The sequence below is a fragment of the Mobula hypostoma genome, chromosome 1 (genome assembly GCF_963921235.1).
Source record: "Mobula hypostoma chromosome 1, sMobHyp1.1, whole genome shotgun sequence".
NCBI lineage: Eukaryota > Metazoa > Chordata > Chondrichthyes > Myliobatiformes > Myliobatidae > Mobula > Mobula hypostoma.
The window spans coordinates 88924667-88952458 of NC_086097.1; the positions used below are offsets into that span (position 1 = coordinate 88924667).

The following is a 27792-nucleotide window of genomic DNA, read 5'->3' on the forward strand; positions in this document are numbered from 1 at the left end:
TCCACCTAATCCTCCAAACTGCAAACATGTACAGAAAACGTGGTGTCACTATTTTTGGAGAAAGGTGTTAAACACAAATTAATTACTTTGAAGTCATCTGTAGTAATTGGTACATATTTGGAAATGAATATGATTGTAAGTTGGCTCCTACCTGCAGGACATTATGAACACCTTCTCGGTCTTTAGTACAGTGTGGTACAATAGAGTCATCCCCTTGACCCTCAGGAAGTTAAAAAGATTTAACCCTTAACTGTGCATACAACTCATACTTCTTCTCATAGGAGGATACCAGAGTACCTGGATGAAACCCACGCGGTCACGGGGAGATACTAACAGCAGAGGGAATTTACCCCCAATTATATAGCTGGTAAAGCATAGCGCTAACTGCTATGCAACTGTGCCCCTCTCATAATAATGTAATGTTGTACCATTTCCCCGCCATAAATAATGGGGAATCAGCACACACAAAGTGCTGGAGGAACTCAGCAGGTTGAGTAGCATCTTTGGAAATGAATAAACAGTCTATGTTTTGGGCCGAGACCCTTCATCAGGACCAATGGCACTTTGTATTTGGCACAGAGGTCTCTTTTCCACTGATTTCAATGGAGGGCAATGGATCTGAGAATAAGGTAAATTGAATTTTGGCATATGTTTGTTTGTTTTCATTTAAGTGTGTTTTTGTTTATTTTTTCTAATTTTAATTGTTGCAGAGTCTCTAGCTTTTTAAATATTCTTGATATCTAACACCTTTGACAGCTGAACCTGAGATGTAACTAAGATCTTTCAATGATATTGTGATCGGGGTTCTACCTCATCCCTGTTTATATTGCAAAACACTCTTGTTGCCAGGCAGAACTTCACGACAATGGACAGAGTTGGTTCCTCTATAAAAGTTCCCACTGGAGCAATCCTCAGAGTGACTGCAACCATTTTTCAGCGATCGGGAGATATTCCACTTCCAACGTGGCTTCGCCACCAACTCGAGGTTGTTGGACAATGATATTATGTTCATTAAATATAAGGAAGCTGAACATGGAGCTTCATACTGTTCAACATTGGTAATGAAAACCTTGAACAACATTCTCCATTTTTCCTCCATAACTCAAGTGAAAGAATGTCCACACCAAGAACCTTATATTTTAACTAATGCTCTCATTCTAGCAATTGCAATGACTTCCATTTATCTTCAGTCATTTGGATCCATCTGCAGAGTTCTCAGTTATGCCTCCTTTAAGCAATATTTAATGAGTAGGAGCTAAGAGAGTTCGAAAATAGGACATAGGAGCAGAATTGGGTCAATTGGCCCATTGAGTCTGCTCCGCCATTCAATCATGACTGATCCTTTGTTTCCCCTCCTCAGACTCACTCCCTGGCCTTCTCCCTGTATCCTTTGATGCCGTGGCCAATTGAGAACCTTTGCCTTAAATATACCCAATGACCCGGCCACAACTGTTGAATGTGGTCACAAATTCCACAAATTCACCACCCTCTGGCTAAAGAAATTTCTCCGCATTTCTGTTTTAAATGGACACCCCTCAATCCCGAGGCTGTGTCTTCTTGTCCTAAACTCCCCCACCATGGGAAACATCCTTTCCACATCTATTTTGTCTAGGCCTCTCAACATTCAAAAGGTTTCAATGAGATCCCCCCTCATCTTTCTAAATTCCAGCGAGTACTGACCGAGAGCCATCAAACGTTCCTCGTATGATCTTCCTTTCATTCCGGAATCATCCTTGTGAACCTCCTCTGGACCCTCTTCAATGCCAGCACATCTTTTCTAAGATGAATGGCCCAAAACTGTTCATAATACTCAAGGTGAGGCCTCACCAGTGCCTTATAAAGCCTCAGCATCACATCTCTGCTCTTGTATTCTAGACCTCTTGAAACGAATGCTAACATTGCTTTGCCTTCCTCACCACTGACTCAACCTGCAAGTTAATCTTTAGGGAATCCTGCACAAGGACTCCCAAGTCCCTTTGCATCTCAGATTTTTGGATTTTCTCCACATTTAGAAAATAGTCTGCACATTTATTTATTCTACCAAAGTGCATGACCATGCATTTTCCAACATTGTGTGTCATTTGCCACGTTCTTGCCCTTTCTTCTAATCTGTCCAAGTCCTTCTGCAGTTTTTCTATTTCCTCAGCACTACCCACCCTTCCACCAATCTTCATATCATCTGCAAAGTTGGTAACAAAGCCATCTATTCCATCGCCTAAATCAGGGATGGCCAACCTATGGTGAATGCGCCAAAAGTGGTGCATTGGATGATTAGACGTGGCGCATTGCACCCCAGTGATAATAATAAAAAAGTAAGCCTACTCATGCAAAAAGTATTAACCAAAAACCGATTTGTAGAAAACAAAATCTATAACAGGAATTCCAGTACATAGCTTAGAGCTAAGAAATGGGTTTTACTGAGAATAAATCTAAAACCTAGCAATTATTTTTAGCGATTTTATTATTTCATGCACATCTTTTGGCAAATGTTATCTTCTTTCACATTAATCTGTTTTCAATTAAAAAAATGTTCAATGAGTCAAACTAGGAAAGAAGGACTTTTGTTCTGCAGTATTTACACAACTGTTCAATACACGTTTGATACTTGTTTGATCCTGAGGCGCCAGGCGTCTGCAGCAGTGGTGCGTCACAGGTTTTTGCCAGTCAGTTTACAATTGACACTCGTGCACTACGGAGTTGTGCTTTATTTGTCCTTTGTGAACATTTGCAGTCTAGTACTTTTTCGAAAATAAAGCCTTGTTTTTGCATTCAGTTACACATCACAGTGCAAAAGAAAATGAGCAAAAGAAAAGCAGAAAGTGATAGTAAGTGTGAATTCAATGAACAGTGGGAAAATTACTTCTTCTTTATAGTGGGTCCTTCAGGAAAACCGTTGTGCATTGTTTGTGAAAACACTTTCTCACATAATAGAAAACATGAACTTAATAGACACTGTAAAACACAACATCAGACTGAAATAGAAGGAAAATTGAAGCTAGTGCTTGGGTCTGAGTTACAGAAAAAATATGTGATTAAGAAAAAGGAAGAAATCAAAAGAAGATAAAATACATTTTTTTAAAAAAGTTTCATTAAGGTAAGTAATGTTTATCTTGTTTTTATATTAAATAAATATATCATGTAAAAATGCTAAATATGTCTATATTAACATATTTTTACAAGAATTGAATGGGGGTACAAGAGTTGTATGGTGCAGCTGAACTCGTGCATGAAAAAATTGATGCATGGAATATAAAAGGTTGGCCACCCTTGGTCTAAATTTTACAGCTTTAAAAAAGTGGTCCCAACACCAACTCCTGTGGAGCACCACTAGTCACTGGCAGCCAACTAGGAAAGGATCCTTTTATTCCTACTCGCTGCCTCCTACCAAGCAGCCATTGCTGTAACCATGCCAGTAACTTTCCTGTAATACTGCGGGCTCTTAACTTGGTAAGCAGCCTCATGTGTGGCACCTTGTCAAAGGCCTTCTGAAAATCCAAATATACAAGATCCATTGCATCCCCTTTATCTATCCTACTTGTAATCTCCTCAAAAAATTCCCAAAAAATCACCAGACAAGATTTTCCCTTGCTATGCTGATTTTGTCCTATCTTGTCCCATATCATCAAGTACTCAAGTTATTTTTTTTTTTCTCCAACGGCTTTCTGAGAGGCGGGACTGCGCAGGCGTGTGACGTCGGGCAGTGCAGCGCGGCAGATTTAAAAGGGCAGACATCCTGCTTCGGATTTGATTCGAAGAAGGAGTCTGAGAGTCTGAGTGGGAGTGCCGAAAAAGAGATTTTTGAAATTTTCGTTATTTTTTTTTCTCCAACGGCTTTCTGAGAGGCGGGACTGCGCAGGCGTGTGACGTAGGGCAGTGCAGCGCGGCAGATTTAAAAGGAACAGAGCCTCATAGAGCGGGCAGCGTAGTTTGCGGGCGGCGGAGTGAGCCGGGAGCAGAGTGAAGACTTAAGGGCTTCGGCTCACCGGGCTTAGGCGGAAGCGGGTGAGGCGAGGAAGGTTTGACATTCATTTTCTGTTGCTATTTGAGGAGAGGGGCATTATGACTGTGAGGGCAGTTTGCTGTTCTCGGTGTCGGATGTGGGAGGCCCTGGAGTCTCCAAGCCTCCCGGACGTCTACATCTGCGCCAAGTGCATCGAGATGCAGCTCCTAAGGGACCGCGTTACGGAACTGGAGCTGCAGCTCGATGACCTTCGTCTGGTCAGGGAGAGTGAGGAGGTGATAGAGAGGAGTGGAAGGCAGGTGGTCACGCCGGGGCCACGGGAGGCAGACAAGTGGGTCACGGTTAGGAGGGGGAAGGGGAAAAGGAAGGTGATGGGGAGTACCCCGGCGGCTGTGCCCCTTAACAACAGGTACTCCTGTTTGAGTACTGTTGGGGGGGACAGCTTACCCGGGGGAAGCGACAGTGGCCCTGCCTCCGGCACAGAGTCTGGCCCTGTAGCTCAGAAGGGTAGGGCAAGGAAGAGGAGGGCAGTTGTGATAGGGGACTCGATAGTAAGGGGGTCAGATAGGCGATTCTGTGGACGCAGTCCAGAGACTCGGATGGTAGTTTGCCTCCCTGGTGCCAGGGTCCGGGATATTTCTGATCGTGTCCAAGATATCCTGAAGTGGGAGGGTGAAGAGCCAGAGGTCCTGGTACATATAGGTACCAATGACATAGGTAGGAAAAGGGATGAGGTCCTGAAAGAAGAATATAGGGAGCTAGGAAGGGAGTTGAGAAAAAGGACCACAAAGGTAGTAATCTCGGGATTACTGCCTGTGCCACGCGACAGTGAGAGTAGGAATGCGATGAGGTGGAGGATAAATGCGTGGCTGAGGGATTGGAGCAGGGGGCAGGGATTCAAGTTTTTGGATCATTGGGACCTCTTTTGGCGCAGGTGTGACCTGTACAAAAAGGACGGGTTACACTTAAATCCTCGGGGGACCAATATCCTGGCAGGGAGATTAGCGGGGGCTACTGAGGTGACTTTAAACTAGAATGGTTGGGGGGTGGGAATCAAATTAAAGCGGCTAGGTGTGAGGAGGTTAGTTCACAACAGAGGGATGGGAACCAGTGCAGAGAGACAGAGGGGTGTAAAGTGAGCGTAGAAGCAAAAAGTACAAAGGGGAAAAGTAAAAGTGGCAGGCCGACAAATCCAGGGCAAGCATTAAAAAGGGCTAAGAGAGTTGTAAAAGAGTGCCTGAAGGCTTTATGTGTCAATGCAAGGAGCATTCGTAATAAGGTGGATGAATTGAAAGTGCAGATTGTTATTAATGATTATGATATAGTTGGGATCACAGAGACATGGCTCCAGGGTGACCAGGGATGGGAGCTCAACGTTCAGGGATATTCAATATTCAGGAGGGATAGACACGAAGGAAGGGGAGGTGGGGTGGCATTGCTGGTTAAAAAAGAGATTAACGCAATAGAAAGGAAGGACATAAGCCGGGAAGATGTGGAATCGATATGGGTAGAGCTGCGTAACACTAAGGGGCAGAAGACGCTGGTGGGAGTTGTGTACAGGCCACCTAACAGTAGTAGTGAGGTCGGAGATGGTATTAAACAGGAAATTAGAAATGTGTGCAATAAAGGAACAGCAGTTATAATGGGTGACTTCAATCTACATGTAGACTGGGTGAACCAAATTGGTAAAGGTGCTGAGGAAGAGGATTTCTTGGAATGTATGCGGGATGGTTTTTTGAACCAACATGTCGAGGAACCGACTAGAGAGCAGGCTATTCTGGACTGGGTTTTGAGCAATGAGGAAGGGTTAATTAGCGATCTTGTCGTGAGAGGCCCCTTGGGTAAGAGTGACCATAATATGGTGGAATTCTTCATTAACATGGAGAGTGACGTAGTTAATTCAGAAACAAAGGTTCTGAACTTAAAGAGGGGTAACTTTGAAGGTATGAGACATGAATTAGCTAAGATAGACTGGCAAATGACACTTCAAGGATTGACGGTGGATATGCAATGGCAGGCATTTAAAGGTTGCATGGATGAACTACAACAATTGTTCATCCCAGTTTGACAAAAGAATAAATCAAGGAAGGTAGTGCACCCGTGGCTGACAGGAGAAATTGGGGATAGTATCAATTCCAAAGAAGTAGCATACAAATTAGCCAGAGAAAGTGGCTCACCTGAGGACTGGGAGAAATTCAGAGTTCAGCAGAGGAGGACAAAGGGCTTAATTAGGAAGGGGAAAAAAGATTATGAGAGAAAACTGGCAGAGAACATAAAAACGGACTGTAAAAGCTTTTATAGATATGTAAAAAGGAAAAGACTGATAAAGACAAATGTAGGTCCCCTGCAAACAGAAACAGGTGAATTGATTATGGGGAGCAAGGACATGGCAGACCAATTGAATAATTACTTTGGTTCTGTCTTCACTAAGGAGGACATAAATAATCTTCCAGAAATAGTAAGGGACAGAGGGTCCAGTGAGATGGAGGAACTGAGCGAAATACATGTTAGTAGGGAAGTGGTGTTAGGTAAATTGAAGGGATTGAAGGCAGATAAATCCCCAGGGCCAGATGGTCTGCATCCCAGAGTGCTTAAGGAAGTGGCCCAAGAAATAGTGGATGCATTAGTGATAATTTTTCAAAACTCGTTAGATTCTGGACTAGTTCCTGAGGATTGGAGGGTGGCTAATGTAACCCCACTTTTTAAAAAAGGAGGGAGAGAGAAACCGGGGAATTATAGGCCGGTTAGCCTAACGTCGGTGGTGGGGAAACTGCTGGAGTCAGTTATCAAGGATGTGATAACAGCACATTTGGAAAGCGGTGAAATGATCGGACAAAGTCAGCATGGATTTGTGAAAGGAAAATCATGTCTGACGAATCTCATAGAATTTTTTGAGGATGTAACTAGTAGAGTGGATAGGGGAGAACCAGTGGATGTGGTATATTTGGATTTTCAAAAGGCTTTTGACAAGGTCCCACATAGGAGATTAGTGTGCAAACTTAAAGCACACGGTATTGGGGGTAAGGTATTGGTGTGGGTGGAGAATTGGTTAGCAGACAGGAAGCAAAGAGTGGGAATAAACGGGACCTTTTCAGAATGGCAGGCGGTGACTAGTGGGGTACCGCAAGGCTCAGTGCTGGGACCCCAGTTGTTTACAATATATATTAATGACTTGGATGAGGGAATTAAATGCAGCATCTCCAAGTTTGCGGATGACACGAAGCTGGGTGGCAGTGTTAGCAGTGAGGAGGATGCTAAGAGGATGCAGGGTGACTTGGATAGGTTGGGTGAGTGGGCAAACTCATGGCAGATGCAATTTAATGTGGATAAATGTGAAGTTATCCACTTTGGTGGCAAAAATAGGAAAACAGATTATTATCTGAATGGTGGCCGATTAGGAAAAGGGGAGGTGCAACGAGACCTGGGTGTCATTATACACCAGTCATTGAAAGTGGGCATGCAGGTACAGCAGGCGGTGAAAAAGGCGAACGGTATGCTGGCATTTATAGCGAGAGGATTCGAGTACAGGAGCAGGGAGGTACTACTGCAGTTGTACAAGGCCTTGGTGAGACCACACCTGGAGTATTGTGTGCAGTTTTGGTCCCCTAATCTGAGGAAAGACATCTTTGCCATAGAGGGAGTACAAAGAAGGTTCACCAGATTGATTCCTGGGATGGCAGGTCTTTCATATGAAGAAAGACTGGATGAACTGGGCTTGTACTCGTTGGAATTTAGAAGATTGAGGGGGGATCTGATTGAAACGTATAAGATCCTAAAGGGATTGGACAGGCTAGATGCAGGAAGATTGTTCCCGATGTTGGGGAGGTCTAGAACGAGGGGTCACAGTTTGAGGATAGAGGGGAAGCCTTTTAGGACCGAGGTTAGGAAAAACTTCTTCACACAGAGAGTGGTGAATCTGTGGAATTCTCTGCCACAGCAAACTGTTGAGGCCAGTTCATTAGCTATGTTTAAAAGGAAGTTAGATATGGCCCTTGTGGCTACAGGGGTCAGGGGGTATGGAGGGAAGGCTGGGTTCTGAGTTGGATGATCAGCCATGATCATAATAAATGGCGGTGCAGGCTCGAAGGGCCGAATGGCCTACTCCTGCACCTATTTTCTATGTTTCTATGTTTCTATGTTTCTACTCCATTATCTCATCCTTAACAATTGACTCCAACATCCTCCCAACCACTGAGATCAGGTCTATAATTTCCTTTCTTACGCCTTCCTCCTTTTTTAAAGAGTGGAGTGACATTTGCAATTTTCCAGTTCTCTGGCACCATGCCAGAGCCCAATGATTTTTGAAAAATCATTATTAATGCCTCCTCTATCTCCACCGCTACCTCTTTCAGAACCCTAGGATGCAGTTCATCTGGTCTGGGTGACTTATATTCCTTTAGGTCTTTCAGCTTTTTGAGCACCTTCTCCCTTGTAATGGTATCTGCACTCGCTTCTCTTCCCTCACACTCTTCAACACTTGGCATACTGCTAGTGGAAATAATTTTTAAAACACAAACAACAGGAATTCTGCAGATGCTGGAAATTCAAGCAACACACATAAAAGTTGCTGGTGAAGGCAGCAGGCTAGGCAGCATCTCTAGGAAGAGGTGCAGTCGACGTTCCAGGCCGAGACCCTTCGTCAGGACTGCAGGCCAGGCAGCATCTCTAGGAAGAGAAACGAAGGGTCTCGGCCTGAAATGTCAACTGCACCTCTTCCTAGAGATGCTGCCTGGCCTGCTGCGTTCACCAGCAATTTTTAAAACAGTTAGTTTGATTTTAACCCTCTCCAAAAAACTAGATGAGCTTTGCATCCCCTCATGGTTAACGATGCTGGATGTTGGAAACTTTACAGAGAAGAAATACTGGGAGAAGTCATCCTCTGTTGCCAATATCCATTAGATATACAGATTCACATGCAGTTGGTTTGATTGAGATAAGTGCAACTTCTATTCAAACAGTTTAGACACAAGTCATACAGGTGAATTCAATTATATGGTGAATTATACAAGTGAACTCAAGCATAAATTTGACTTGGATTTAAAAGTAAAGTGCATGACCTATTGGACCAAAAATGTACACACATTCTTTTAATGTTTATACAAATATCTCAGAGATTTCCTTCTCCTCCTGCTTCTACTTCTTAAGACCTTCATAGAGTGATTCTATAGCAAAAGAGACAGGAAGGAAGTAAATTTTGTAAATTACTGGAGACTCCTGGCCTGTCCGTTAAAGGATGGCCCGGTCATATAGTTTTAAGATGCTGCTTATGGAAAGTTCCAGTCACAGGGAGAATTACACACAGATCTTCAACCTTCAGGTCTCTAAACCAATTTTGCTGACAAATAACAATTCAAATCAAGCTTCCACCACCAATTTTCCTGCTTTCATTTCTCATTACTTGTTGTATAACCTGCGCAGGCACTGAATGCCCAATAATAATGGACCTTGGCTGAGGAGCAGTGTCCCATTTCTGGATGCACAATTTAGGAAAGATGCCAATGTCTTGGAGTGGTATAGCAGTGATCTATCAGAATGGCACCTTTCAGAATAGGGGCTAAATTGTTTAGGGCAAAGAAGATTGAGTTCAAGATTATGAGAGCTTTTCATCAAGTAAAGTGGGAGAAAGTGTTTCTATTGATAGGAAAAACTAGCCAGAGGACGAAGGTTTAAGATGAAGGGGGAGTGTGGAGAAATTTCCTTACAAAGCCATTTGTTGTGATCATCATTTCTGACAAATGGCTGTGTGAAAAAAAAATCTTAGAATCACAAATAATGTTAATTGCCAGGGCTGCTGGAAGCCAATTCAATAATAAAATTCCCAAGAGGATTATGTATTTATTTCTAAAGGAATATGCAAGTCCTATGCATAAAGAGGATGAGATGGGGCCAATCAGGGAGCTCCTTCCATGAGTCATCATAGGTATAATGGGCTGAATGTGCTCTGTGTGTGTGTATTTGGTATGTATGCATTAAGAATTTCAATAAATACATAAACTTCAATAGCTATCTCAAAACACAGGAAATTCTCCAAATCCATGCAAGCCACACCACGTGCATACCCAGTTTTGAAGTGAGAACTCTACACCAAGCCTGGCATGACAAGAGATGTTTAGGAAGGAAAAAAATACTTCAAGAATATTCTCAAAACGTGCTTGCAATCCTCACCATAACCATTCTAAATGGACAAGGAGCTCCTGGGACGGTACTGTGCCCTTCTTTTTGATGGTGCACAAAGAGGCAAGTGAAAACACGAGAAAGAACAACCCATCCATCACATTCCAGCGGGCCCACTTGTAGAAGAGCCTGAAAGCCTTATCTAGGAATCTATAATCATCTTTGCTTCCACACGAAGCGAGCCATCCTCATTCCCAAGGGAAGAACCTCAAAGGATTCTGCCCTAGCCTCCAAACTATGTTTACTTACTTTGCCCTCTTGTGCACCTCAGATTTCCTTCACTTCATTGTTAGTGTTATCCTCATTCTGCCTGGACCCTATGTGTCATTGTTCTCTCCTTAAACCTCCTCATTTTATCATCTCCCTCCCCATCTCCTCCTCATAACTTCATTATGCAAGCTTGTGGTGGTCTTTTGCAAGACGTGGTTGGATGTCAAATTTTAACTGATTCTGTTCTTGATAAATTCCTTGGATATTTGTACTATATTAATGGTGCTACATAAATGAGTGATGTTGTTGTGTACAGAGTTTGACCTTCAACTTGCTAGTAGTTTTACAAAACATAAAAGGCTGGCTCAGTGCCCAAACCTCAGTGTACTTGAGGTCTCTTACTTATTAAATTCAGCCATTATTTTAATGTATTTTATGAAGATGAAATTGTTTTCAAATAGATAGCAATGTGAACAACAGGATAATTTTATACTTGCACTGGTCAAAAGCCAGACATTGCATTAGAATTCTCTCCATAACAACACGACTGATAAATTCTCACGGAAGGAGTTAGATAAAGTCATCAGTGTCCCAATGGTGTAAAATGTTATAAAGCACTCATACTTTACACTCACATTCATGCATGTTCATGGACACACACATATGATTTACCCTTGCCCATAAAGACAGACAGACAGACAGACACACACACACACACACGAACATAGCTGCACATACACAAATATGCATAATTCATACAGACTGATGCACACATGTCCATGCATCCTGTCACATGCCTGTATTTCAGTTTTTTGTCCCTTCCTGCAATGGTTTAACATATAACGTTCATCAAGAACTCCAGATGTTAGCGGCACCTAGTGGCTGATTACAGTTACTTCAATAGATATGCAAAGCCATCTTATTAAAGGTGATTAACGAAACAACATAAGGCTTGGGATAAAGTTACTACATTTGCTTTGTCCATGGACCACACAGGAAGTTTTACAAAATTTATCGAATATATTAATTTCTTAAAGGGATTTTCTTTCTATTAATCAAAACTTTAGAACATTAATAGAAACTTACAGTAACTTTCAAACTTCAGCTGATAGATGACCTACTGAATTTCTCTTACCTCACAGTTGATAATATTGTCTGGGGATGATTGGAATAGTCATGATTCAACCATTGCAAATATGTTGCTGTTGCTTTACCAGACTCTGGCTGTCCAAATGCAAGCCCCCAGATGTTAAAAATACTTTGGACTTGTTCTCCAATAGGGTCAGTCTCTCTCCCCACCCCCTGCCAACCTTTAGTTAGTACAGTTCTCAGAAACTGCAATCATTCTTCTTATTATAATCTATTAGTCACAGAGTAACTATAAGATTAAAAATAATGCACTTAATTTATAAAATTTCTTTCAGGATTTCAGGATATTTCAAATACTGTGCAACAAATAAAGCACTTATGAAATGGAGGCACCCTTCTAAATGATTAAAAAGCAGCATCCAAAATGGATATATTGAGGTACTGCAACAGAAATGTGATAAGGCAGGATCAACTATTAGTAATTTTGGTTAAGAGATAGATATTGATTAGATTACCTGTCAAGCTCTTCAAAATAATATTATGTATGTTTGATATCTGTAGTGTATTCACTAATCCAGTAATATTTGAGAAATATTGTAAATATATTGTTTGATTAAGAATTCTTTGTTTACATGATTGATTGTGGGGTATGTATAAGAAGTACATGAATGGCATATTTCATCACGCTACCACATCATATAGGAGTGCCTTTCTAAAGAAAAGGAAAGAAAATCTAAGTAGACCTGTATCACTACTCCTGTGCTTTTCTTTTGGTTAGTTTCAGGAGTTAACAAAACATAGAGGCAACAAGGAAGTTTAAAAGCAAATCCGAGATGACTACTTACCTGTGAAGCATAGTGTGTTTTCCTTCAGGAGGGGAGAGAGACACACAAGTTAAAAAAAAAAAGCACAGTATGTTTTTTCTTTGGTGGGAGAAAAGATGTTTGGATTTTTAAAAAAGGAAGAAAATGGACAAAATAAACAAGCATGAGTACTGGGTGATAATAATAATAAATAAAAATTAAGGCAGAAATAGCTGGCTACATTGGAAAGATAGACATTCAATTGTACAACAGAGAGCTGGATGATGTACATTGAACAAATTCAGCAGTATTTTGAAGAAAATGAAATAGCTGATGAAAAAAGAGTTTCAGTGTTGCTGAGTGCATTGGGTGGTAAAGGATACAGTTTGCTTAGAGAGTTTAACTGCTCCAACCAAAACCAGCCAAAATGAGCTTTGATGATATTCTGAATGTAACACAGGAACGTTTAGAACTGAAACTGTTGTTGATTGCCGAACCCTTTTTGTTTCATAAGTGGATTCAAAAGGAAGGGGCATCCATTTCAGCTTACGTGGCTGAATTGATGAAATTGTCTGAGCCTTATCAGTTCAGTGATAGGCTTTATGATGCACTAGGTGATCAGTTACTTTGTGAAATCTTACAAGAAGGAATTCAAAAAACGGCTCCAAACTGAAGCACAATTCACATTTAAAAGAGCATTTTAAATGCTGTAACAATGGAAGCAGCAGCCAGAGATGGGACTGAGTTGCAGGCAGGAATGAAAGTGAGCGTGAACAGAATTGCAATGTCTAAACAGAAACCTGCCTGACTGAACCGATTGTGTTACTGTTGTGGCTGTGTCAGTGTATTACTGTATACTGAACAAATTGAGCAGTATGGAACAGCTGATAAAAAACAACCAATACCAATACAACAACCACTCAGACCAGTACAGGTTTAGAGGCAAAACTTGCAGAAAATGCACCAAAGCAGGACACATACAAAAGAGCATGTTGGGCAGGTGAAAATAAATGCACTGCACAGGGAAGAAATAAGGATAAAAAAGTCAAGGTGCAGTCTCAAAAAGAGCACTAATCTGCTTGATGTTTATGAAAAATCTGATAATGGTGAGAGTGACACAGGACCGAGTAGCCTTGAGATTTACCGTGTGAAAACTTATGAGACAAGAAATATGGCTTACACAAGAAATGACTAGCAAATTAATTAAAATGGAATTGGACACTGGTTCAGTTGTTTCAGTCATGCCACAAAATGAGCTTGAATGGCATTTGAAAGCTGCTGAACTGAAGCTTGCAGATAACCAACTAAGAACTTATACTGGAGAAAAGGTAACTCCTGTGGGAATCACATGCTTTGCAGTGAAATACCACAACCAATAAGCCACATTGAGCTTGTATGTGGTGAAAAAAAAACATGAGGACCAGGATCATAGGACCATGATTGGTTGAGACAACTACAACTTGATTGAAGATCCATCTACCATTTGCATGCCACAACCCCTACAGTCAACTGAAAGCAAATTAAGAAAGGTACTGGATGAGGCCACAACAGTGTTCAAGGATGGCACTGGAAAAATCAAACATATCAAGGATAAAATAGTGTTAAATTTAAGTGCCACACCCAAGTTTTACAAAGCCCATCTGGTTCCTTCTATCATCCGTGATAAAGTAGCCAATGAGCTAGATTGCATGGAGGCTGAAGGAATTCTTTCCAAGGTTGACTGAAGCCCATGGACAATGCAGTGGTCCCAGAAGCCAAGAGAATGGGTCTGTCAGGATCAGTGGTGATTTTAAGGTCACCTTCAATCCGGTACTGAAAGTAAATCAATACCCTATGCCCTGGATAGAGGACCTCTTTGCACACCTATCCGGAGGGAACCCCTTCGGCAAAGTGGACTTAGCTGGGGCCTATATACAGATGGGGATGGCAAAAGAGTGTTTCTCACAAGGCTTGTTTTTGGTGTAGCTCTGCATCTGCATTCTGGAAGGTACTGCAAGGCTCTCCAGGCACTCACTGTTACCAGGATGACATCATTGTTACCAGCGAGGATAGCAAGGAACATCTCCAAAATCTCAAGGCAGTGTTAAAAAGATTAGAGAACATGGGTTCAGAGAATGGCACAATAAGTGTGAATCCTTTAAACCAAGCATCAGTTGCTGTGATCACCCATTGACACACAAATATTACACACCTGTGCTGAAAAAATCCATGCATTGGTGGATGCGCCAAGGTCAAAAAATGTGTCACATTTGTGATCCTTTTCAGGATTTGTCAATTACTATGACAGGTTCCTGCCAAACACAGCTCCGTGCCTCATCCCTTGAATTCATTACTACAGAACGGGAAGAAATGGCAATGGAAAAAGCAGTGTGAGGTGACTTTTCAAAAGGCAAAGGAAGTGGTGACGTCAGACACTGTACTGACACATTATGATCTACATCGCCCAGTGAAGCTTGCCTGTGATGCCGTATGGTATAGGTTTAGTCATGCCACATGTTACGAGCGATGGAAGTGAACACCCCATAGCTTTTGCATCATGTTCCCTTTCCACTGCAGAGAAAAATTACATACAGATTGGCAAAGAGTCCTTGAGTCTGGTTTGGGGCGAAAAATGTTTCAACCAATACGTGGATGGGGAAAGAGTTTACCCTCGTTTCCGATCATCAACCACTGGTTCCATTTTCAATCCACAGAAGGGTGGTCCACTAACAGCAGCAGCACGAATGCAGAGATGGGCTCTGTTTCTTGGAGGACACAATTACAAGATCGAGTTCTTGATAATTTTTCACAGAAATGCTGATGAATTGTCTCATTTACCCTTGGAAAAGGAAGTACCTAAAAAATTTACGAGTCTCTCTAGTATGGCAGATATTATCCAAAGGGAAACCAGAAATGACCCCAAACTGTCTCAGGTCTACTTGGCAACCTAAAATGGCTGGAATATGCAGCAGAAGTTCCAGTTCCCTCATTTTTAACAGCACCACAATGGAATTAACCTTGACAGTGATGGCCTTATGTGGGGATTGGGAGTTGGTGTGCCATCCCAGCTGAGAGCGGAAGTGTTGGAGGAGCTACATGCTGGTCATTAAGGCATGATCAAAATTAAAACGTAGGTCTGGGATAGATCAGCAGATTGGGCAGCACTGCTTGAGATCCCAACATGTCCAGAAGATGCAAGGATAGTGCCTCTCCATCCCTGGGAATGCCCTGGCAGAAGATTCAGTGGAGTAACAAAACATAACAGTATCAAACTACATGAGTAAATGTCACCTCAGTTTAATATCCCTCCTGAATGTATTTCTCCGTTCATTCCCACAGTGAAACCCTGGAGTGTCAGTGTGTATTATATACTCAAATCACTTACAGTACGCTACAGAGCCTTGCTCCACACTGACTCAGATGTGAGCCACGAGTCAGACTAATATCAATGAAGTAAACTAACGCCATCAGTCCTTTTACCCGTCTACTGTAGTTCCTTGGTTGGCAGGGTGGAGATATGTCTCTACCAAAGGAGGTGTAAGGCATTCCTTTCTTCAGCTAGTCAGTAAGTCACCCTTGGGCAGGGTGTAGCACCTGCTTAGCCCTCCACATCTGTTCAGGATCACATGAAGCCATGGAAGCATTTGATGGATGGTCATATGAGCAACTAACTGGTGCGTATCACAAGTCCTGGTTATGCGACCACTGAAGCCAGGCAGACAGTCTCTGAAGAGTATTGATAATGGCCAGGGTCACCCGTCTTCTAAAGACATTGCCCAGAAGAAAGCAATGGCAAATTACTTCTGTAGAAAAATTTGCCAAGAACAATCATGGTCGAAGACCATGATCATTCACGTCACACGATATGACACATAATGATGATGATGACTGTTGTTCCTTTTCTATTGCTGAACTAGTTTTCAATCCAATTAGCTAACTTGTAGTTACTTTTGTAATCCTCAATCTATACTGTGTATAATTATTGAGAAAACCATTGAATCAGATTTCTGAATGAATATTTATGAACACATATCACAGGTATCCAAATAAAACAGATCTAATCCTTTGTTTTCTGCTGTAGTTACTTAACAAAACTTTAAATAAACTAATACATCAGAAATGAAAAAGGGACATCCCATCGTTTTATTGCCTTTAATTCCGCACTGTGAATTATGGTGAGACCATCAGACTTCATAGTCATAATGGAATAAGTTGAGTAGCAGCTTCAAATATCTGGAAGTATGCAGCTTTCTTTCTTTCTTTTTAAATCTTTTTATTGAATAAGTATACGAAAAGGTAAGCCATATAAGCACTAATACACTGTTAGAATATAATAAAATTACAGGAAATATTAATACAAAAAAATGATACAAACAATGTAATTTAAACATAACATACTAAGGTAACATAATAGTACACTAATTTTTATATATATATATCAATAGAGAAAAAGAAAAAAAAACCCACCGTGCAACTAACTAAAAGCAAAGCAAAGCAATGGGCTAACTTGGAATCAAGCAGAGTTAAAAAAAACTTAAAATCACGTCCTCAATCCCGACCTCCATTAAAAACAGTAAAAGGAAATATGCAGCTTAACATGAAATTAGGTGTGGGCTCGTACAATTGTGTCAGTGAATTTTTAACAGAGTCAAACTGCCTTCCAATTTCTAAAAGTTCACTTTTGTTGCTTGGACTTCCATTCCTTCAACTTTTAATTATTGGTGAAACTTTCTTTCAATCTCTGGTTTAATTTTCTGTATACTTTATCTTTCTTTTAATTCCCATCTTTCCTTCCCTTTATTTCAATATCAGAACACAATTTCACATTGAATTTGAAGTTCTAATATATGATTTGGCTGAGTTGCTGTAAAGATTGCACAGACTCAGAAACTCCTTAATAATGCTGAAAAATGTGGTGGCCTTGACTGGTTTTTCTGGACTGGGTTAATGATGCCCATTTCCTCAGCACTTAACAGATAGAGAAAAATTCAACCCTTAATTTTCTAACAGGATTTTCATTATCATTGGAAATATTGTTCAGACATAAATCTTCCCTTGCTTTTATCAACAGTAGTGCAATGTCCAATAGTCATTGCCAGCATGACTTTCAATCTCGTGGTATGAGAAGTCTCAGTTCATGCTTACAAACATGAACTGGCTGATCGTTGGACCAGTTGAAGGACCAACGAATGGACCAAACTTAATTTTTTTGCCATCCTACTTCACAGCTCTCTGGTGCTTCACAAGTTCTTCTACCAACTCTTTACTCTTAAGACTGGGGCTTCCCTGGACTGAAACTCTTGCCACTTCCACCTGCCTGTCACCTTGGAAGGTTGCGGTGTCCCTCCTACACAAAGAACATGCCTCCTGTGGAAATTGTTGTTTACCAGCACCCGCTCAGGGCCTGAGAATTCCTTTATCTATTGTGGCAGTATCCGTTCTTGAACCAACAAAACTCTCCAATAGCTAGAGGTTGCTGCTTGTGCTCTGCACATGTCCCATTATGGACTGGATCTGATCTTGCAACAGATGAACACAATATAGGCACTGAAACTGACTTTGAGCAGCTTTACACCAACAACTTTGATCTGTCAATCTAATGTTAGATGATGGAGATTGTTTGGGACTTATAAAATTATTGTCAGCATTACACCGTTGTAGTGTCAGTAGATTCTGAGAAAGGAATTTCTAGGCTGCACGATTTCATCCTTCAAAATTTACCCTATCAACACCCTGAATATTCATTCTCTTCACCACCAATACATAAAATATAAATTACAAAGTACAAAGTACATTTATTATCGAAGTATACAACCCTGAGATTCATCTTCCTGCAGATAGCCATGAAACAAAGAAACACTAAGGAACCCATTCAAAGACAATATCTAACACTCAATATGCCAAAAAAAGACAAACCGTGTGAACGGCAAAAATATGAGTGAATAACATACAGAATATTAAACATCAAACTGCAGAGTCTTTGCCAAGTGCAGGCAGTTACCCATCTAGAATGCCCTGACAGCGGCTCCCAAATCTTAACGTTCTATTGCCATATACAACACCATCCTAGCTTGGAAATATATCACCTGTTCTTTATGGTTGCTTGGTCTGAGGCCTGGAACTCACTGCCCTATAGGGCTCTGTAAGTACCTTCATCAGAAAGACTGCAGAGATTCAAGAAGAATGCTCCCGCCACCTTTTCAGAGGTGGAAAATGAATGCTAGTCTTGCCCAAGAAATTAATTATTAAAACCATTTTCTCAAGTAAACAAGTTACTTGTCAAAAATCTTTCAAATGTCCCTCGGTAAATTTTCCTTCACTGTTGACCTCAAAATCTAACCCTACAATTTCCCTAGTGTCTTTAAACTTGTTACCAGTATTCTGAGAACACCTTCTAAATGTAGAGTGCATGTTTCAAGGCCATTTCATCCTCTGCAAGGAAATGGAGAGTAATTATATGTATGTACTGTATTAGAACCAAAACTTGTCCATTCAGCTCTTCAATAAGCACATGATGCACCTGATTTAACCTCGACTCTTGTCTACCCATAGTGAACTTTCACCCCTTTGCTTATCATAAATCAGACTACTTCAGCCTTGAAGTATTCCAAGACTCCATTTCCACTGCTCGCTGAGGAACATAGTTAAATATTTTTCAAGTAAAAGTGTCTTTATCTTAAATGGGAAATGCCTTGCTTTTAAAATGTGACATTAATTCCAGATTCTCTCCACATCTACCAGGTCAGAATCCCTCAGAAACATATAAGTTTCGTTCAAGTTCTCTTTCACTTTTCTAAACTCCAGCAAGCTACAATCCTGGCCTATTGAATCTTTCCTCTTAACACAACACATGCATTTCCAAGTATCAGTTTAGTGAACTGTTTCAGTGCATTAACATCCTACCTTAAGTAAGGAGATCAATGTACTCCAGATGAGTTCTCACCAATATCCAATCAAATTGAAGCATGAGCTTCCTGCCACTGAATACCTTAAGCAGCAGAAAATGGCATTGCTTTGCCTTTCTTAATTACTTGCTGTACATGCACACTAGCCTTTTCAAAATCATGCACAAGAAAACGCATACCCTTTTGCATCTCAGAGATCTGCTATCTCTCACCATAATGTACTGTTTTACCATTGATCATGCCAAACTGGACACTTTCACATTATACTGTCTTGATCCCTATGAACCTGTGCACTTGAATTTGTTGATTGTTGTCTTATCTGGAGTTGTTAAACCCTTGTGCTTTCTGCTTAATCTTGTCAAATTTACTTTGACTGCCATGGGCTTTCTGCACAATGTGACTATTTAAAGTGGACTCCTAATTAGTGCTTATCGCAGGGTCCTTGTGTTTCGAGAATGATTCATTATGCAACGTCACTTGATTGAGCCACCAAAGTACTGTTGGAATTCCTATGAATAAACTCCGGTTTCTGTCTCTGCTTGGGAGCCTGTCATTCTTCTGCACCTGGGTTCAGTCATTGCCAGTGATCAGGGTAACATATACTCCTTTTCAACACACACAAAATCCTAGAGGAGCACAGCAGGTCTGGCTGCATCCATAGAATGAACAAGCAGTCGATGTTTTGGGCTGAGACCCTTCTTCAGGACTTGAAAAGAAGGGGGAAGACGTCAGAATAAAAAGGTGGGGAGAGTGGAGGAGGATAATTAGATGGTGATAGGTGAAGCCGGGCGTGTAGGAAAGGCAAAGGGCTGGAGAGGAAGGAATCTGATAGAAGAGGAGAGTGGACCAGGGGAGAAAGGGGAGGAGGAGGTGCACCAGGGGGAGGTGATAGGCAAGTGAGAAGAGGTAAGAGGCCAGAGTGGGGAAATGCTCCTTTTGCCAGATTTGTACATTCTTACTTTATCCTTCTGTAGTCTCCTTATAACCTGTTCGTTTCATTCAATTGAAAATCCTTTTCCTTCCCCAGATGCTGCTGGACCTGCTGAGGTCTCCAGCAGATTATTTGTTGCATCTATTCACAACTTTCTTATCTTTATGGTATTGAGAAAGTCAGCAACCATACCTTTGATCCTTACACCAATTATAACAAGTTGAGCCTTTAACACTGACCTCTGTGGAACACCACTCACTTACATCTTACGAAAGAGTCGGCCAGCCAGTTCTCCACACACTAATCTATTACTCCTTCACCATGAACTTCCCCTGCCTCCAAATCACCTTTGACTTGGTATCTTATGAGACATTTTCTGGATATCTCAGGGTTGTATGTCAATTAGTTCCCCTTATCCAAGGCAAATGTTACATCTTTTTAGAACTTCAATAGAGTGGTCAAACACAATTTCCCTTTCACAAACCAAGTTGATGTTTACCTTGATTTTTCTATTTGTTCTGCAATAACATCTCAAAGAACAGCTTTCTGCATTTTTTCCTCGGATGGATGTTAAAGGAATGGACTTGTAGTTTACTGATTCCTGTCTCCTTCCCTTTTTGAATAAAGAAATCGTATTTACTGTTTTTCACTCCAAAGGGACCTCCTCCAAATCTAGAGAACTTCAGAAATTTAATCAAAAATTGAAAACATGTAGTAGTTAGACATCACACCAAGTGTTGGGAAATGTATGATAATGCATTTTGGTAGAAGGAGCAATGGTATGGACTATTATCTAAATGGGGAGAGGGTTTAAACATCAAAGGTACAGAGGGACTTGGGACTCCTCATGAAAGACTCCCAGAAGGTTAATTTACAGGGTGAGTCTGTGGTAAACGAGGCAAATGCAATGTTGGCATTTATTTCAAAGGGAATAGAATACTAAAGCAAGGAGATAATGCTGAGACTTTATAAGACACTAGTCAGGCCACACTTGGAGTATTGTCAACAGTTTTGGGCCCCATATCTCAGAAAGGATATGTTGTCATTGGGGAAGATTCCAGAGGAGGTTCACGAGGATGATTCCGGGAATGAAGGGATTAACATATGAGGAACATTTGGCAGCTTTTGGCCAGTAGGAAAGGAAAGGTACGTCGCATCCGGAGTTTCTCCGGTTAGCAGACGATTTCTCTCCACGCTTCTCTGACGTAGTGGGGAACCGTGTACGAGGCAAGTTACAGCAGTGGCTTGCCATTGCCGTCTGCCGGGTGAGTTTCTAAAGAGATCACCAGCTCGTAACCCAGCATGGATGGAAAGCGTGCAGGGGAGCTGTCTGGATTCGAACTCCGGGCCTTTCGTCCTGAAGTCCGACGCTGATGTCACTATGCCACCAGCAATGGAATTCAGAAGAATGTGAGGGATCTCATTGAAACCTGCTAAGTGTTGAAAGGACTAGATAGGGTGGATGTGGAAAGATTGTTTCTTATGGTGGAGGGTATCCAGAACTAGAGGTCACAACCTCAAAATTGAGGAGCAACCTTTTAGAACAGAGGTAAGAAGGAATTTTTTTAGCCAGAAAGTTGTGAATATGTGGAATGCTCTGTCACAGACTGCGGTGGAGTTAAGGCAGAACTTGATAGTTTCCTGATCGGTCAGGGCATCAAGGGATATGGCGAAAAGGCAGTTGGGTATGGGGTTGAGTGGGATCCAAGATCAGCCATGATGGAATGGTGGAGCAGACTCGATGGACTGAATAGCTTAATTCTGCTCCTATGTCTTATGGTCTTATGGTCTTACACGACTGATGTCTACTACTTTTGACATGGTGCAATATCTAAATATTACCTGCTGCAACAAGTGCATTGTATCATCTCTGTCTGTTCCCTGGATGCAACTATCGCATCGTGTAGTCTGTTTGAAATTATTACATCCGAAGATGTACAAGTAGAAATTGCTTGCAACTGAAGCACAGTACAAGCTATACTAAGACCATAAGATATCAGAGCAGAATTAGGCCATTTGGCCCATTGAGTCTGCTCTCCCATTTCATCATGGCTGATCCAATTTTCCTCTGAGCCCCAATCTCCTGCCTTCTCCCGGTATCTCTTCTTGCCCTGGCCAATCAAGAATCAATCAACCTCTGCCCTAAATATACATAAAGACTCTACCTCCACAGCTGCCTGTCGCAAAGAGCTCCCCCGATTCACCACCCTCCGTCTAGAGAAATTCCTCCTCATTCCCATTACAAAAGGCCGCCCCTCTATTCTGAGGCTGTGTCCTCTGGTCTTGGACGTCCCCACCATAGGAAACATCCTCTCCACGACCACTCTATCAAGGCCTTTCACCATTCGACAGGTTTCAATGAGGTCACCCCTCATTCTTCTGAATTCTAGTGAATACAGGCCCAGAGCCGTCAAACGCTCTTCACATGACAAGCCGTTCAACCCTGGAATCATTTTCCTGACCCCTTCTTTGAATCCTCTCCAGTTCAGCACATCCTTTCTAAGGGGCCCACATCTCCTCACAATACACCAAGTGCGGCCCCACCAATGCTTTATATTGTCTGACTGCAGAGATATGTAATGCGATATCTAACGAGACTGTCCCCAATTATTGCACACTTGCAATTAATGCACAGCAGGATGGCTGTCTGTGACCTGGGTGCGATTATTACAAGGTGCATTGTTTGACTCTCCAGTTTGCAACTGCAAGGAGCAATCTGACTACCAGTTTACAATGACCCCAAAATGATGTGACTATCTTCCACCCGTCTGCAATTGACTTACTGTACATTGTCCATCGATTGCACGGCGCAATTATTTAATGTGCAACCTTTAATCATTCCCTTGGCAATATCTAATTGTGCCTGGGATGGATTCACTGCCTGCTGCGCGTTATGCATCTTTTTACAACGGAATACAGTGCGCGCCTTGTCGCTGGGTCAATGACTTGAAAGTACTTGCAGTGTGCGGTTGGCGGTGCGTGTAGCAACCAGTGGTTGTAGTGACGGAATTCTACCCACTAAGCTGGCTCTCTCTCGCTTTGGTTCGCCGCTGCGTGCTTCACTGCACTAGTCGCGCAAGAGAAATCTGTGCCAAACGGCTTCGCTGCAGTTTGTGCTCTGGGGACCGCTCAGACCCAGATGAAACGGCCAACCGTGTTACCGATTCTTCTCGCCAGCCTGGCGGCGGCAGCAACAGCGACAGCAGGGAAAGGGGGCTTCAGCTGGGATCTGAAAGGTAAAGTCAGCCGGGCTCTCCCGGAATCCCATCCCGCGAATCGTGCATAGACAGGGTCGAGTTTCGCTTGATTTAAAGATCTGCACCACTTAAAGACCTGTTTTCATTTTAGGCGGGCAGTTCTGATTAATAATAAGGCTTTAGTTCTCTCCTGTAAAAACTCGGTGTAAGTTTGCAGCTTGCAAACATTTCCAACTGTACAGTTGGTGAGTGAAATGACTTCAGTATTTTGAAGATTATGCAAAATAAAATTTTTAAAAGAACGTCTTTGGATTGAGGTTCCGTCTGAAAATCACCTTGAAATGTCCATGGTTTATTTGGAGTATTTAAAGTGAATAAGTAGACTAGCGGGGTTAATCTTTGCCTCATGCAAATCCACGACGCAGAATTGGACTTTTGAGACACATTCGGTCACCATGGAGATTTTAAACTATGCCTGACATTTGCATTTTTATACTTTTGCCGTTTTCTCGTTTCAGAGTTAGCGCCTAAAGAGCGTTTTGCCATCCTGGCTCACCACAACCGTCTCAGGAGCAAAGTGCAGCCTCCTGCAGCCAACATGCAGAAAATGGTGAGTAGGTGCCTCTTGCCCATTCTTGCGCCAAGTCTAAGTGGTATTCTGCGCTGACTATACTGTTCAGCAGACCTGTTACTGGTGTGATGTACACAGATAAAATGGTGGGCAGTCAGAGGTAATGAATGTAGTTGAGGTCAGTGGGTGGGAGGCACTCAGGCTTAATGGAGTGCTGTGATTGGGATGCATGGAGTGTAATGGAAGGCAGTGGGTGGAATGCATAATGCGTAATGGAGGGTTGTGAGTGGGATGCATAGGGTGTAACAAAGGGCTGTGCGTGGAACACACGGGATGTAATAGAGGGTTGTGGGTGGGATGCATGGGGTGTAATGGAGGGTTATGTTTGCAATAGATGGTGTGTATGGAGAGTTGTAATTGATTTGCAAGGGGTGTAACAGAGAGCTGTGGGTGGGATGCACGCAGTGTAATGGGCTGTGTGTGGGATGCAATGGATGTAAGAACTGGTTGTGGTTGTGACACAGGATGCAATGGAGGGTTGTGGATAGGACAGGATGTAATGGAGGGCTGTGGGTAGGACACGGGATGTAATGGAGGGTTGTGGGTAGGACACACTGGATGTAATGGAGGGTTGTGGGTAGGACACAGGATGTAATGGAGGGTTGTGGGTAGGACACACGGGATGTAACGGAGGGTTGTGGGTTGGACACACGGGATGTAATGGAAGGTTGCGGGTAGGACACACGGGATGTAATGGAGGGTTGCGGGTAGGACGCACGGGATGTAATGGAGGGTTGTGGTAGGACACGGGATGTAATCGAGGGTTGCGGGTAGGACACACGGGATGTAATGGAGGGTTGTGGGTGGGACACATGCGATGTAATGGCGGGTTGCGGGTAGGACACACGGGATGTAATGGAGGGTTGTGGGTTGGATACACGGGATGTAATGGAGGGTTGCGGGTAGGACACGGGATGTAATGGAGGGTTGCAAGTAGGTCATGCGATGTAATGGAGGATTGCGGGTAGGAGCCAGGGGATATAATGGAGGGTTGTGGGTAGGACGCACGGAATGTAATGGAGGGTTGTGGGTAGGACGCACGGGATGTAATTGAGGGTTGTGGTAGGACATGGGATGTAATCGAGGGTTGCGGGTAGGACACACGGGATGTAATGAAGGGTTGTGGTAGGACACGGGATATAATCAAGGGTTGTGGGTAGGACACATGGGATGTAATGGTGGGTTGCGGGTAGGACACACGGGATGTAATGGAAAGTTGTGGGTTGGATACACAGGATGTAATGGAGGATTGCGGGTAGGACACTCGGGATGTAATGGAGGGTTGTGGGTAGGACACGGGATGTAATCAAGGGTTGTGGGTAGGACACATGGGATGTAATGGCGGGTTGCGGGTAGGACTCAGAAGATGTAATGGAGAGTTGTGGGTTGGATACACGGGATGTAATGGAGTGTTGCGGGTAGGACACGGGATGAAATGGAGGGTTGCGGGTAGGACACGGGATGTAATGGAGGGTTGCAAGTAGGTCACGCGATGTAATGGAGGATTGCGGGTAGGAGCCAGGGGATATAATGGAGGGTTGTGGGTAGGACGCACGGGATGTAATGGAGGGTTGTGGGTAGGACGCCCGGGATGTAATGGAGGATTGTGGTAGGACATGGGATGTAATCGAGGGTTGCGGGTAGGACACACGGGATGTAATGGAGGGTTGTGGTAGGACACGGGATGTAATCAAGGGTTGTGGGTAGGACACATGGGATGTAATGGCAGGTTGCGAGTAGGACACACGGGATGTAATGGAGTGTTGTGGGTTGGATACACGGGATGTAATGGAGGGTTGCGGGTAGGACACTCAGAATGTAATGGAGGGTTGTGGGTAGGACACGGGATGTAATGGAGGGTTGAGGGTAGGACACACGGGATGTAATGGAGGGTTGCGGGTAGGTCACGTGATGTAATGGAGGGTTGCGGGTAGGACCCAGGGAATATAATGGAGGGTTGTGGGTAGGACGCACGGGATGTAATGGAGGGTTGCGGGTAGGACGCACGGGATGTAATGGAGGGTTGTGCGTAGGACACGGGATGTAATGGAGGGTTGTGGGTAGGACACAGGATGTAATGGAGGGTTGTGGTAGGACACGGGATGTAATCAAGGGTTGTGGGTAGGACACATGGGATGTAATGGCGGGTTGCGGGTAGGACACACGGGATGTAATGGAGGGTTGTGGGTTGGATACACGGGATGTAATGGAGGGTTGCGGGTAGGACACACGGGATGTAATGGAGGGTTGTGGGTAGGACACGGGATGTAATGGCGGGTTGCGGGTAGGACACACGGGATGTAATGGAGGGTTGTGGGTTGGATACACGGGATGTAATGGAGGGTTGCGGGTAGGACACACGGGATGTAATGGAGGGTTGTGGGTAGGACACGGGATGTAATGGAGGGTTGAGGGTAGGACACACGGGATGTAATGGAGGGTTGTGGTAGGACACGGGATGTAATCAAGGGTTGTGCGTAGGACACATGGGATGTAATGGTGGGTTGCGGGTAGGACACAGAAGATGTAATAGAGAGTTGTGGGTTGGATACACGGGATGTAATGGAGGGTTGCGGGTAGGACACAGGATGAAATGGAGGGTTGCAGGTAGGACACGGGATATAATGGAGGGTTGTGGGTAGGACACAGGATGTAATGGAGGGTTGTGGTAGGACTCGGGATGTAATCGAGAGTTGTGGGTAGGACACAGAGGATGTAATGGAGGGTTGTGGTAGGACACGGGATGTAATCAAGGGTTGTGAGTAGGACATATGGGATGTAATGGCGGGTTGCGGGTAGGACACACGGGATGTAATGGAGGGTTGTGGGTTGGATACACTGGATGTAATGGAGGGTTGCGGGTAGGACACACGGGATGTAATGGAGGGTTGTGGGTAGGACACACGGGTTGTAATGGAGGGTTGTGGTAGGACATGGGATGTAATGGGTTGCGGGTAGGACACACGGGATGTAATGGAGGGTTGCGGGTAGGACACGCGGGATGTAATGGAGGGTTGCGGGTAGGATACAGGATATAATGGAGAGTAATATGATGGCATAACTGAAGACAGTCAAGCTATAGGTTTTCAGTGAAATACATGATGATAGAGGACACTCAGGCGCACAAAGGGTGAAAATAATCTGAATTTATGTACCCACTGTGTGGTGTGCTGCTACAGAGTCTGGCAGGGCAAACATCGTTTTGAGAGTGTCACTTCTCTTCTTGTAGTATGCAAAAAGTTCATTCATTCAGGGGAGTTGTATCAATGCTTGATGCATCCTTTGGTATCATCCCATGTTCTCAACAGCCTCATATTGGAATTTGCACAGGCAGCATGACAGGGTGGATAGTCATTGTAACCTCCGAGTTGCTGAGTTCTGTAGTGTCACTGTGACCAGTTCTGCTGCACACCCTATTTCAGGGATTGTACTGGGACCCTGACTGCAGCAGTGAGTAAGTTTTGGATCTGCAGTATGAGATACAGGGGTTCATAACTGTATCTGTTAAATGCCCAGAGAATCACGAATAAGAGAAAATCTGCAGGTGCTGGAAATGCAAAGCAAAATGCTGGACGAACTCAGCAGGTCAGGCAGCGTCTATAGAAATAGATGCTGCCTCGCCTGCTGACTGCCCACAGAACAGCAATAATGTAGAAGAAAATGTTGCTGATCAATTTTGCAACTATTTGAGCATGAAGTTACATAAAGTGTTAATAAGGATGGATTTCTTGGTGTAGACCAGCACTGCTCCCTGATGCTGATCACTCACCTTGATGACATAATGTGTAGGCAAAAGGGACTAGGTTAGTAAGTCACTTAATTATAGTTTAATTAATTCAGGACAACATCATGGGCTGTAGGGCCTGTTTCTGTGCTGTAATGTTGTATGTTCTGACACTTGTGTTAAAACAT

At 43.1% G+C, this 27792-nt stretch overlaps 1 protein-coding gene across 1 annotated transcript in view; it reads left to right on the plus strand.

Annotated features, from left to right (window-relative positions):
• Positions 1–22972: 22972 nt before the first annotated feature.
• LOC134348665 (C-type lectin domain family 18 member A-like) overlaps positions 22973–27792 on the plus strand; it is a 65083-nt gene continuing 60263 nt past the window's right edge. The window contains exons 1-2 of the mRNA XM_063052420.1: positions 22973–23288; positions 23768–23859. Coding sequence (XP_062908490.1) covers positions 23192–23288; positions 23768–23859 — 189 coding nt within the window. The 5' untranslated portion in view covers positions 22973–23191. The remainder of the gene's footprint in view (positions 23289–23767; positions 23860–27792) is intronic.